The sequence below is a fragment of the Phalaenopsis equestris genome, unplaced genomic scaffold (assembly GCF_001263595.1).
Source record: "Phalaenopsis equestris unplaced genomic scaffold, ASM126359v1 Scaffold000036, whole genome shotgun sequence".
Classification (NCBI taxonomy): Eukaryota; Viridiplantae; Streptophyta; class Magnoliopsida; order Asparagales; family Orchidaceae; genus Phalaenopsis; species Phalaenopsis equestris.
In genome coordinates this window covers 151,356-164,081 of record NW_018164478.1, presented here as the reverse complement: position 1 = coordinate 164,081, position 12,726 = coordinate 151,356, and the positions used below count along the sequence as shown (strand labels likewise).

General features: G+C 35.0%; 2 protein-coding genes across 4 annotated transcripts in view; both read left to right on the top strand.

Moving 5' to 3' along the window:
* LOC110018776 (CHD3-type chromatin-remodeling factor PICKLE-like) overlaps window positions 1-1,763 on the top strand; it is an 89,286-nt gene extending 87,523 nt beyond the window's left edge. Inside the window, exons 32-33 of the mRNA XM_020716211.1 lie at window positions 712-776; window positions 1,103-1,763. Coding sequence (XP_020571870.1) covers window positions 712-776; window positions 1,103-1,519 — 482 coding nt within the window. The 3' untranslated portion in view covers window positions 1,520-1,763. The remainder of the gene's footprint in view (window positions 1-711; window positions 777-1,102) is intronic.
* Window positions 1,764-2,663: 900 nt separating this feature from the next.
* Window positions 2,664-12,726, top strand: part of LOC110018985 — an 18,380-nt gene continuing 8,317 nt past the window's right edge. For all 3 annotated transcript variants that reach the window (XM_020716499.1, XM_020716500.1, XM_020716501.1), the window contains exon 1: window positions 2,664-2,869. In XM_020716499.1, coding sequence (XP_020572158.1) covers window positions 2,732-2,869 — 138 coding nt within the window. In that variant the 5' untranslated portion in view covers window positions 2,664-2,731. The remainder of the gene's footprint in view (window positions 2,870-12,726) is intronic.

Below are 12,726 nucleotides of genomic sequence, written 5' to 3'. Positions count from 1 at the left end.
GCAAATAAGACAATTTCGCAGACCAAACGGATGTCACAAATTGTTTAGTCTAGATGAATTAATCCTTATTACAAGTGGTATATTTATTACTCGGGATAAATGTATTACTCATAGTATTGTATTAAATCATCTAAACTATTTAAAATGTGAGACTCGTTTGGTCTCACTTATTTTAAAAATTAAAATGTTACTTTTAAAAATTAGAGGGGTTATATTCATATTTAAATTATTTTTTTTAAACTATAAAATCATTCACTTTTTCAAATCACGAAAGAAAAAAATAAAATAAAATAAAACTGCCGACAGTTATGCAATGCTTCTTCACTTTCTCTGGAAAAATTGAACTGTTTTATTCAATATTTACCCTGTTTAATTATCGGATCAAATAATATTTTGCCTTATCCAAACATGGTCCATGTATGTAGTTTTCTACGCGCCTGATATCTTATATCTGTAACTGCTTGTTCCAATTAACCCAACCCAATACCATCTATGGCTGATGATGAATGAATGAATTTAGCTATCCTCAGCATAATTTAATTATGCAATGTGCTGTAGATATATTCTATTTAGTAGATAACGGAGAAACGAATCATTATTTCTTGAACCAATACTTGCTCGAGAATAATTTCGCCAATATCATTTTTTTTTTCATTTTTTACTTATCGAATGTCATCTTCCAACTGGTTGCTGACTAGCATACGTCTGCAGCTCTGCAGGAAGCTGTTTGTGATGACAACAATGGTCGCCTTGAGATTGTTGGACTCTATAATAGAGTAAGCAATAGTGTTTTTTTTTTTCAATTGTTTGTTGTCGTTAGGGGTGGGGGGGTGGGGCGTGCCCAATTGTTACGTATTTACATATCATTCAAATTTCGTAACGTCACATCAAAAAATACTATCATTATTATCTTTATTAAACATGAAAGTCATGTTTTCATGTATAGGCTTTTGACACCAATATTTTATAAATGTAAATACATAAGAATTATGTGGTATGTTGTTATTATTTTTTTTTATTGAGTAATACAGTTTGAAAATTTGCCCCTGCTTCTCTTCCCGTTTGTCATAGCAAATAAACATTCATTAGTTTTTCGTTTCAGTTGTGCGGGGTGATAGAATCCACCACGCCTGATGCTCTCCAGGCTTATTCTGGCAACATTTCTGCTGCTTCAATTTTAAACAAAAGTCTCCAACAGCTTGAAATCATATATGAAGATGTGCATCGAATTCTTGCTGCATTCGATCGAGATACTGCCAATGAAAACTTGGATGTTAAATCGGTGAAGGGCAGCGAGACGAGTAATGGAAGTTTGCTGAGCACGACTCAGAGCGAACCCAAACCCACGCCGCTTCCAAAGGCAGAAAACATTCATTCCGAAGTTGATAAAGTGGAAGCCATTCATAACTCCAACAGCTCTATACAAGAAGGGAGCAGCAACCCTCAAACTTCAGTTCCTCCATCTTCATCGGCTGACACGGATGTTGAGAAGAAGGATGGCGATGTAGGAGATGCATAGCTGATTTAGTATTTGTAGATGATTTCTACAAATTCATTAATGAATCTGTTGCTTGAGGTAAATTCAAGCAATTCTCCCTGCAACTTACTAAGTCTAGCATTTCATTGGAACACTTCGGCTGGTATTCATTACTGTTGAATGATAAGGGAAAGATTTATAATATGTTTCTCATTTGGTTAGCTTGATATGGGATACATTTATAGTTAACAAGGAAATGCAAATATTGCTTTTTTTTATAATATTAATATGGCTCGTTAATAGAGATTAACAAATGGATGGCTTAGTAATAAAACTATTGAAGTTAACTGCTATCATGCCTTCTGATTCAGCTATTTGCTTTGATTAACAACTTATATTAATGATCATCCGGTGTAATTTCTTGAAAACATATACCAATTAACTTATGATATCTTATAAAATTAATATTTTTATCATCTTTTATTATAAAATTTATTTATTTCCGTGTAATGTTATAGTAATAGAAATTTAATAAAAGAAAAAAAAAACTAAAATTTAATTATAAGTTAAAAGCACTAGTTCCCTCAAAGATCAGAACTTACAATAAAAGTTCAACTCTTATTTTTTCGTTTTTGTAAAAATTTCAATAATTTAAATGTAGCATGCATAATCACACGTTTCATGATATATATATATATATATATAGGACCTCGAAGACCTAGAATTACAAACAGGTTTATTTATGACTCTATTTTTCTCAATATATATATATATAGAGAGAGAGAGAGAGAGAGAGAGAGAGAGAGAGTAGTTTTATAAATAATTTATAAATAAAAAAGTTAAATATCATAAAATTGTAATATTTAGTTGAGAATTCAATCATAAATATGGGAGAATATCCATTTTATAAATAATCAATTTTAAGGGGCCTTTACATGAAAACCAAAATTTTTATATATATTTAGCTGATGAAAGTTAAACATTTATATTTAAATGTTGATCCAAATCATTAATATTACATCAAGTATGTCACTATTTTCACGTTTAAGGTAAAATTCATATTTTCTTGCAGACTAAAATACTATAAATATAAATATTAAAGTTTGGGTATCAGGCGTTAAAATACATGAAATAGTGGGGCGTATATGTAAATTTCCTAATTGCCCTAAAATGTACTAATCCAAGAAATTTGCTTGCCTGCGTCCGAGAGGAGAAAACGAGAGGGGGTTGGTAAAGTCCAGTGTGGTGGGTAAAATGCTCCAGTTCCCTCCGTTCATGCGGCAGTTCCCTTCGCCGCCTCTCATCCCTTCATCCACACTGCTTCCATTGCTGGCATCCTCTCACAATGATGAGCTGCTACTCGCCATGGAGGAATCTGAGCTCGAAGATCGGGTACTTCTTTTTTCCTTTTTACCGGCAGACCATTGGTCTTATGTTGCAGATGAAGCAAGATTTCCCATCTTATTTCTTTTCTCCAAACCTGTGTTTAATACTTTTTTTTAAAAAAATTTCCCCATTGGATTCGCGGTTGTGTCGCTTCCGTGGACATGGTGTCTTTTCTAGGCTAAGTTCTTTATATATATATATAAGATTTTCCCAAAAAAAGAAATACTTTTAAAATTTTTTGAAATTACCGGCTTGTTACTTATTTCCAGTTTTCTCAATCATATGTTATTTCCTTTCGTGAGCACATACAATCCGATAAACAACTTATATCTCAAAGATAAAATGATAGAGGGTGAGGGAGGGAGGGAGGGAGACAGATGTTTGTGAGTCATTAGAAGGAAACTTAGAGAATGTATTGAGTTCTTGTTTCCAGTAAGGCGGAGAAATCTGACATGTCGGAGTTTTCTTTATTTAAAAGATTTTAGAGCGAGAGAGAGAGGAAGAGATTCCCCAGGACAAAAATCTCCTTTAATTTTCTTTTGGCTTCCCTTTTATACACAGGAGAAAAATAATAAAATAATAAATTAGACACATTTCATATTGTATGACGCTATTCTTAGTGTCTTAATGAAAAAACTATGATGTGGGGTGTCAAACAGTGCTGGTATGACACTCATTCCTGTTGTCTGGAAGAAAAAATTGAGTTGTAAATGTCGGGTAGTACTTTTAATGATGAATTGGCTGATCTTGTTATTAGTCATGATGACCTTTTTCAATAGTTTCCCTCGCACAAGTGGGCTAGAATATTTTTGCGAGAGGAATATATACGACAATTTCAATAGATGGATTCGATTCAACCTCGTCGACAGGTGGGCTCAATTCAACCACTTCGATGAGTGAGCTCAATTTATCCACATTGGCAGGTGGGTTTGATTTAACTACTTCAGCAGGTAGGCTCGATTCAGGAATTCAACAGCTAAACAATTCAACAATGTGTCAGCTTCACAATTCAACAATTTTCTAGTTGAACAATTCAACAATTCGCTAGCTGGACAATTCAGTAATTTGCCAGCTAGGCAGTTTGGAAGGCTTTTTTAGATGTATGCATTTAATTCTCTGATTCTCTTATCTCTTTATAGATAACTGTAAAAAGAAAAAAAATAGAATGAAAAATATAAACCTAGATGTTGCTCGTCCTTATAAGAGAAGTGTATACTTCATTTATCCAAAAAACGAATTCGTTGATACGAAATAAAACTATTTTGATAAAATGAGTGTTTTATTTCACTATGCACTGAATATTCATCTATTTGGAGTTCTTAGCACTCATACAGAGAATCATCCTAGGCCCACTTTGGCTGCACCTACAAGATTCCCTCCCAGGGTATTATGAGTCACCTTCATATACTTTATAGTTGACTCAATAGTCTTATAGGAAGAGTTTCTCGACTATTATCAGTGAAAATTAAGTTGTGCTTTTTTTATGTGACTAGATGTATTGTTTCCGTGTAATATAACTTTGTTATAAATGAATTAAGCAAGAGGAATATATACGACAATTTCAATAGATGGATTCGATTCAACCTCGTTAACAGGTGGCCTCAATTCAACCACTTCGACGAGTGAGTTCAATTTATCCACATAGGCAGGTGGGTTTGATTTAACTACTTCAGCAGGTAGGCTCGATTCCGGAATTCAACAGCTAAACAATTCAACAATGTGTCAGCTTCACAATTCAACAATTTTCTAGTTGAACAATTCAACAATTCGCTAGCTGGACAATTCAGTAATTTGCCAGCTAGGCAGTTTGGAAGGCTTTTTTAGATGTATGCATTTAATTCTCTGATTCTCTTATCTCTTTATAGATAACTGTAAAAAGAAAAAAAATAGAATGAAAAATATAAACCTAGATGTTGCTCGTCCTTATAAGAGAAGCGTATACTTTATTTATCCAAAAAACGAATTCGTTGATACGAAATAAAACTATTTTGATAAAATGAGTGTTTTATTTCACTATGCACTGAATATTCATCTATTTGGAGTTCTTAGCACTCATACAGGGAATCATCCTAGGCCCATTTTGGCTACACCTACAAAATTCCCTCCTATGGTATTATGACTCACCTTCATATACTTTATAGTTGACTCAATAGTCTTATAGGAAGAGTTTCTCGACTATTATCAATGAAAATTAAGTTGTACTTTTTTTATGTGACTAGATGTACTGTTTCCGTTTCCGTGTATTATAACTTTGTTATAAATGAATTAAGCAAGAGGAATATATACGCCAATTTCAATAGATGGATTCGATTCAACCTCGTCGACAGGTGGACTCAATTCAACCACTTCGACGAGTGAGCTCAATTTATCCACATAGGCAGGTGGGTTTGATTTAACTACTTCAGCAGGTAAGCTCGATTCAGGAATTCAACAGCTAAACAATTCAACAATGTGTCAGCTTCACAATTCAACAATTTTCTAGTTGAACAATTCAACAATTCGCTAGCTGGACAATTCAGTAATTTGCCAGCTAGGCAGTTTGGAAGGCTTTTTTAGATGTATGCATTTAATTCTCTGATTCTCTTATCTCTTTATAGATAACTGTAAAAAGAAAAAAAGTAGAATGAAAAATATAAACCTAGATGTTGCTCGTCCTTATAAGAGAAGTGTATACTTCATTTATCCAAAAAACGAATTCGTTGATACGAAATAAAACTATTTTGATAAAATGAGTGTTTTATTTCACTATGCACTGAATATTCATCTATTTGGAGTTCTTAGCACTCATACATGGAATCATCCCACCTACAAGATTCCCTCCTAGGGTATTATGACTCACCTTCATATACTTTATAGTTGACTTAATAGTCTTATAGGAAGAGTTTCTCGAGTATTATCAGTGAAAATTAAGTTGTACTTTTTTTATGTGACTAGATGTACTGTTTCCGTGTAATATAACTTTGTTATAAATGAATTAAAATAGTTTTGTTAAACTCGGAGTATCCTTCGCCTAGGGGCGCTTTGACTACACCTACAGAGAATAGTCATCGTAAATTTTCAAATTTATCTATAGCAAGATCTCGTGGCCTTTAATCTCTAAGTTAGTTGAGTTCACCCGTTTTTCAAACTCTATTTCGACAAACTTTTTTCCAAAGTCATTCCTAGCATTTGACTATTGAGCACAGTATGGTCTAAAAGTTTGGAGAGGGAACCTTAGAGATAGTAGAATTTAAAAGATGCAAAAATAAAAGATTTAAGGATAGAATTTCTTATCTCATCTGGTGAAGATTCATCTAGTGTGATATTTATTGTCTCTTTGAAGATGTTTATGCGTGACTTCAAATTTAAAGCAGGCGTCCACGCTCACTTCACCTTTCAAGATATTAAATCTTTTTGAGATATAGGGTCTCGTATTGTTCGTGAGTGCATACAACTCGGTAAAGTCATTGTATCACAGAGAGAGAGAGAGATGGTTGCGAGTTTTGAGAGGGAACCTCAGAGAATGTTTTGAGTCCTTATCTTGGGTGAACTGTAAAAGTCTATTTCGTCAGAGATTCTCAGATTTATAAGATTTTAGAGAGAGAGTGAGAGAGAAAAATAAGGATTTCCCTGAAAGAAAGCTCCTTCAATCTCCTTTTGACTTCCCCTTTATGCACAAGAGAAAAAAGTAATAAAATAATAAATGAGACATTTTGTATTGTACGGTGTTCTTGTCTGGTGTCTGGATGAGAATACTGTGATGTTGGTATTAGACGGCGCTTGTATGCCGTCCATGGCTGGTGTCTGAATGAAAAGACAGTTTTAAATATCAGGTAACACTTTTAATGATGGATTGACAGATGATTATTACTAATCATGATGACCTTCTCCGATAATTGCCTTGCACAAGCAGGCTAGACCATTTTTTTGAGGGGAATGGATGCAACCATTTCGACAGATGGGCTTGAATTAGATACATCAGTATGTGGGCTCGATTCAACCACTTTGTTAGGTGAGCTCGATTCATCAATTCACCAGGTAGGAAATTTAGCAATTCGCTAGCTGGATAATTCAGCAACTCACCAGTCCGTTTTAGGTTTATACAATTGCTTTTTTTGACACCGACACGGTTGATGAAGGGAAACTACTCTATATTTTAATCTATTACCATGTGGAGTGTTTATACATGTAGCTTTTTGAATCACAGGATGACAATTTTCATTATTCAATTTTTTTTTCTCTATTATAATCAATTTCATTCAATCTTGATCGAAAAAATCAGTCAGCTAACTTTAATTTTTATTCTCGGATATTTGTGAAAGTGGGAGTGATTAAAACCCCTTATAAGAGGAAAATCCTATCCCTAAAGCCTTCTTTATCGAAAAGCCTTGTCTCGATCGGGAAGAAATAATTTTTTTTACTTTTATTGAGCGCCTGATTTTGTTCCCAATGAGCAATATGTAAATCATCTCAAACTTATGCCATGCATACCTTATCTAGACAATAAATGGATTCTGTATCTTTTGAGTTCAAGGCCTGCACTTATTCACATTAACACTACTCATATTTTTTTATTATTAGGCTCCGTTTGGGAGGGCTTTTTAGGCGCTGCGCGGTCGTTAGCCGCAATTATTCGCAAAAGTTTTTCGTTTGGTTTGCGGCTTCGGGAATTAGATTGGCGGAAGCGGGCCGCAACATTAACCCCGCGGCCCCGCTTTTGCCCGAGATTTTTACTCTTTACCCTTTTCTCGCCTCTGCCCTAGGTTCTTCCCCGCTGCTTCCCTCGCGTCCCCTTCCCCTTCTTCTTTCGTCGTCCCTCGATCGACAGAGCTCAGGTAAAGACGAGTCATTTTCTTCATGTATTTTCGGATCTAAGATGAAGGATGTGCGTTTTTGCGTCTCCTGATGTTTTCTCCTCCTCATCTCTTTCCTGTTTCTGCCATTTTTTTTTGTTTTTCCTTTCCTGTGGTGTAGCTTAACGAAGAATGGTTTTAGCTAGATATTTTGGCACTCGAAAAATTACTTCATTTTAACTATTGCCCGAATTGAACCCTTAGAAATTTGGGATCAAATTGGCATTGTCCATCGAAGTTGCAGATCTTGCACCCATATATGCATGTTTGCCGTGTTTCATTAGATTGTTTTGTGGTTGAAGATTTGCAAGCAGCTGTTAATGGAAGATTGTCGTTTTTGCGGCTCCTGGTGTTTTCTCCTTCTCATCTCTTTCTTGTTTATGCCATTTTTATTTTTTCCTACTTTCTTGTGGTGGATCTGTAGCTTCACGAAGTTTGCTTTGGCTTGAAATTTTGGAAGACGAAAAAATTCTTCATTTTTTTCTCTCATGAAATTAGCCCTTACATTTGAAATCAAATTGGCATTGTCCTTCAAAGGTGCAGTTCTTGCACCCATATATGCTTGTATGCAGTGTTTCATGACATTGTTTTGTGGTTGAAGATTTGCAAGCACCTGTTAATGAAATATTGTCGTTTTTGCGGCTCTTGATGTTTTCTCATCTCTTTCCTGTTTCTGTCATTTTTATTTTTTTCTCCTTTTCTGTGGTGGATCTGTAGCTTCATAAAGTTTGGTTTGCTATACATTTGGAAGGACCTGTTAATGCAAGCACCTATTAATTTGTGGTTGAAGATATGCAACCACAAGATTTGCAACCGTTAATGGAAGCTTTGGAAATCACCTGTTAATGCAAGCACCTATTAATTTTTTTATTTTTACTCTTACCCAAAATGAATCCTGTTTCATTACCTGTTTATGGATGATTTGCAAGCACCTGTTGGGCATTTGGAAGTACCATTCAAAAAAGAATATTCAAGCTTGCTTTCAATTTGAGCATTGAATTGCTTTATTCCATATAAAAAATGATGAGGATTAACGATTTCAGTTTTCAATGTTGCCTTTGGAAAATATTCATTGCTTTGTTTCATTACCTGTTGATGGAAAATTTGATACTATTATTCTTTTTGTTCTAGTTATAAGATGATGTCTGGGTGCAATGCATTGAATTGTTGTAAGAGAATTGAAATTCATGGATTTGTTGAAACACTTTTCATGGATTATGGATTATGTTTAAAACACTTTTTAACGTGCCTACTTCACTATAGGGGAACAACCTTACAATATTTCTTTAACTATTTGGTCAATCTCTATTGCATAGGCAAAGCCATGCTATCAGTTTGGTGAAACACTTTCTTCTTTTTATATATAGATATGAAGAATTGGCGTGGCCTTAGAATGTATGGCATTTGAATAATGGTTAGGTATTTTTTAAAGAGGTAGATCATAATTGAGTGGTAGAAAACATGTGTAATCCATCATGGCAGCACTTGGTACCTTGGCATGGTCCTGTAAGCAATTGTAAGATTATTATTTTTATGTTATCTTTACCCCTAACTTGTTTTGCGTTGCTCCAGTACTTGGCAAGCTGGCATTGGTCGTCGCGACAATTTTTTTTTTTTTTTTTTTCTTCGGGTTACCTCTTTATTGGGTACCGGTTTTCTATTATGCCCGATTACTGTATGCAGGCTTCGAAGGGCTGTGTGGGAGGGAGTAATGTATTATGCATCTGGGAGAGATTAATGTATGAATCATTGTGGGAGTAATGTATTTTGCTTCTATTATACCAAATTCCTGGGATGGGATCCATCATGGCAGCACTTGGTTTTCTATATATGCTGCTGGTTTTTTTTATGCTTCGGGTAGGGAGTAATGTATGAATCAAAGATTTGTATTTTCCTCTTTGGTGCTATAATAAAGTTGTTGGTCTCCTTTGTCGTGGATGTAGCTCATGTTGACCGAATTACGTTAAATTTTGTGTCCTTTTTTTCATTTTTATGCTTCCTTAAATTTTTTGTGATGCAAGAATATGATGCAACACTCATGAATGATTCTCATGTTATAACTTCTAAATTATGTCATTGTTGTGTTTTTTTTTCTTTGCTTTATCGTAGTTTTAACATGACTGGTAAGGTTAAAGAACATGGTTCACCAGCACTGTGGGAAAAAGAAATCAAAATGTTGTTTTGCGGCATTTGTATAAAAGAAATAGAATTGGGCAATAGACCAACAACGTTTTAAAATAAAGAATGTTGGCAGAATATTATTAAAAATTTTAAAGACTACACGGGACGGGAGTACGCCAGGCTACAAATGAAAAACAAATGGGATCAAATGAAAAAAAAAGATTGAAAATTTTGGAAGGATTTAAAACATGGTTCAACTGGTTTGGGTTGGGATCCGGTAAAGCGAACCATTGATGCTTCGGAAGAGTGGTGAGCATAAAGGCTCACGGTTAATAAATTTAATTTTTTATAATTTGCGACCCAAGCTCGCGGTTAGTAATTTTAATTTTTGATAATTTTCATAATATCTTTCTCTTTCAAGCTGTAGAACTGATTTGGGTTTTTTCTCCAGGTGGTGCCCGCAGTGAAAAAGTATAAAACTTGTGGAATTGAACCCGATTTGGAGAAGTTAGACCTGATGTTCGGGGGTGTCGTCGCCACAAGAAAATATGCATGCGCTCCCAGCGAGGTAGGATTTGGTGAAACACAAGACAAAAAACACAGGTCAATGTTGCTGTCAGCTTATCAGATGATTCACCTGATTTCCCAAGTCCATGTCCCACTGAGATTCAATCCACAAACCGCTCAAAGCGATCTAGGTTCGAGAGTAAAAAAAAAGGTGGAGCTGCTTCTATTAGAAACCAGATATCATGCCTTATGGATTCTTCCAACGATGCCCCTCATAAAGTGCAGAAAATGTCAATTCACGAGGTTGTAGCAATTTTAGAGTAGGATCGAGTATTGCAGCGGATGATGAGCTTTACTACTTTGGTGTTGAGCTGCTTCAAAATTCGGTGCAGAGAGATTTTTTCACAGCAATTGCCAAAGAGCGAAGGGTGTCGTATCTACGACATTTTTATGAGCGCAAGAAAATTTAAATGGAGTTTTTTAGTATTTGCTATGTGCTTATTTGAATAGTTTATGAGAAGACATGGTTATTTGAACTGTTGTTGATTGAGACATTTCAGTTTATTTTGTTTTTTACATATAACTATCTTTATGAAAACTGCGAAAATCTAATCTGTTGGTAAAAGTTTCTTAGAAGTCCATAGCTCTGATCTACACTAAATGCTTGTGTTATTACTTGTCACAGGTTAAATAATAGACTTCTTTTCATAGTGATGATTAGCTTAATAATTTAGTTTTCTTTGTCAAAATATGTCCAGTATACATCATTATGGACCCAAGCCAAGTACGTCGTAGAAGGAGAAACACAGCTATCAACTTGCTCATAGAGTACTAAAACACATACATCGACCTTTCTCCCTGTTACACATCATCATATTTTGGAGACAAATGGGTTGTGAAAATGTTTGTTGGGCATCCCACAAGATTTCACAACATGTTTCGCATGACACATGATGTTCTTACAGATCTTTTAGCAGAACTCATTGGATCTCATGGCCTCCATGGGTCTATGAGGATGACTGACCGTGAGGTCTTGGTGATTACTCTTTATATATTATCACAGAATGAGTCAATGCATGGTGCGATGGAACACTTCCAGCACTCATCAGAGACCATTAGCAAGTACTTCTCAGTGGGTTTGAGTGCTGTGGTGAGCCTCTCCAAACAAGTCATAAAGCCAACGGATCCAACGTTTTCACGAACTCCTGCGGAGATTCGCCACTATCGATGTTACACGTCATTCTTTAAGGTACTGATTTAATCTTATATTAATGAAATTTAACATGAAAGCATGACATTGATTAATGAATTGCTAACGCTACATGTTTAAGATTGCATCGGTGCGATAGATGGAACACATGTTGATGCACGCGTTTCAAATGATGAGAAAATTGCATTTATCGGACGTAGTGAAACCCCAACCCAAAATGTCATAGCAGTTTGTGACTTTAATATGTGTTTCACATTTATCATGCCTGGTTGGGAGGGTAGTGCACATGACAGCAGAATTTTCAAGAGTGCAACACGGAATCCGCATTATAGCTTTCCCCATCCTCCTCAAGGTATATTGCGCCACGGAATATTTATTGTATTTTTCTTAAATGTGAAACTGAAGGTTCAACACCTTACAGGAAAGTATTATTTGGTGGATGCTGGTTATTCGTTGCAGCGAGGGTATCTCAAACCATATCATATACCTGATTTTGAATGAGCAAGTAATGCTACACGAAACAGAAAGGAGGTGTTCAACAAAAGACATTCCTCTTTGCGAGGCGTCATCGAGAGGACATTTGGTGTCTGAAAGAAGAAGTGGGTGATATTACGTGATATGCCTCCTTATCCATTTCCAAAACAAGTTCAGATTGTGATAGCGACAATGACAATACACAATTATATTAAGCGACACCCGTCTCGATATGACGTTTATTTCCTCAATGCTGAAGCAAATCAACAGGAAATAGTTGAAGACTCATATGAAAACCAAATTGGTAGTTCTATGTTACGAGATGACAACAAACAATCAATCATTTATACTAAGGGACGGTGCAACTGAAATGACGGTCATTCGAGAACAAATTACTAATGCGTTGGTTAATATGTGATTGATTTATAATTTGTTAGAAAGACAAAATAATTGTAACTTATGAGTGTTTGGTAGTAGATGTTACTTTATGTGCATTGGTGATGTAATAAATAACTTTATTAAGGATTAAAGCTTTTTATAAATGTTTATGGAAGGTCATTTTACGGATTACAATGCCCTGTATTATTTTCAATTAGTTGAAAGCTGTTTAGATTACAATGGCCTATATGATGTTAAAAAATTAAGTGTTATCCAAGAAAATATGTAAGTTTAGGTGTCTAATATGTTGAGACAAGAATTATGTGGTATTTATGTAAATG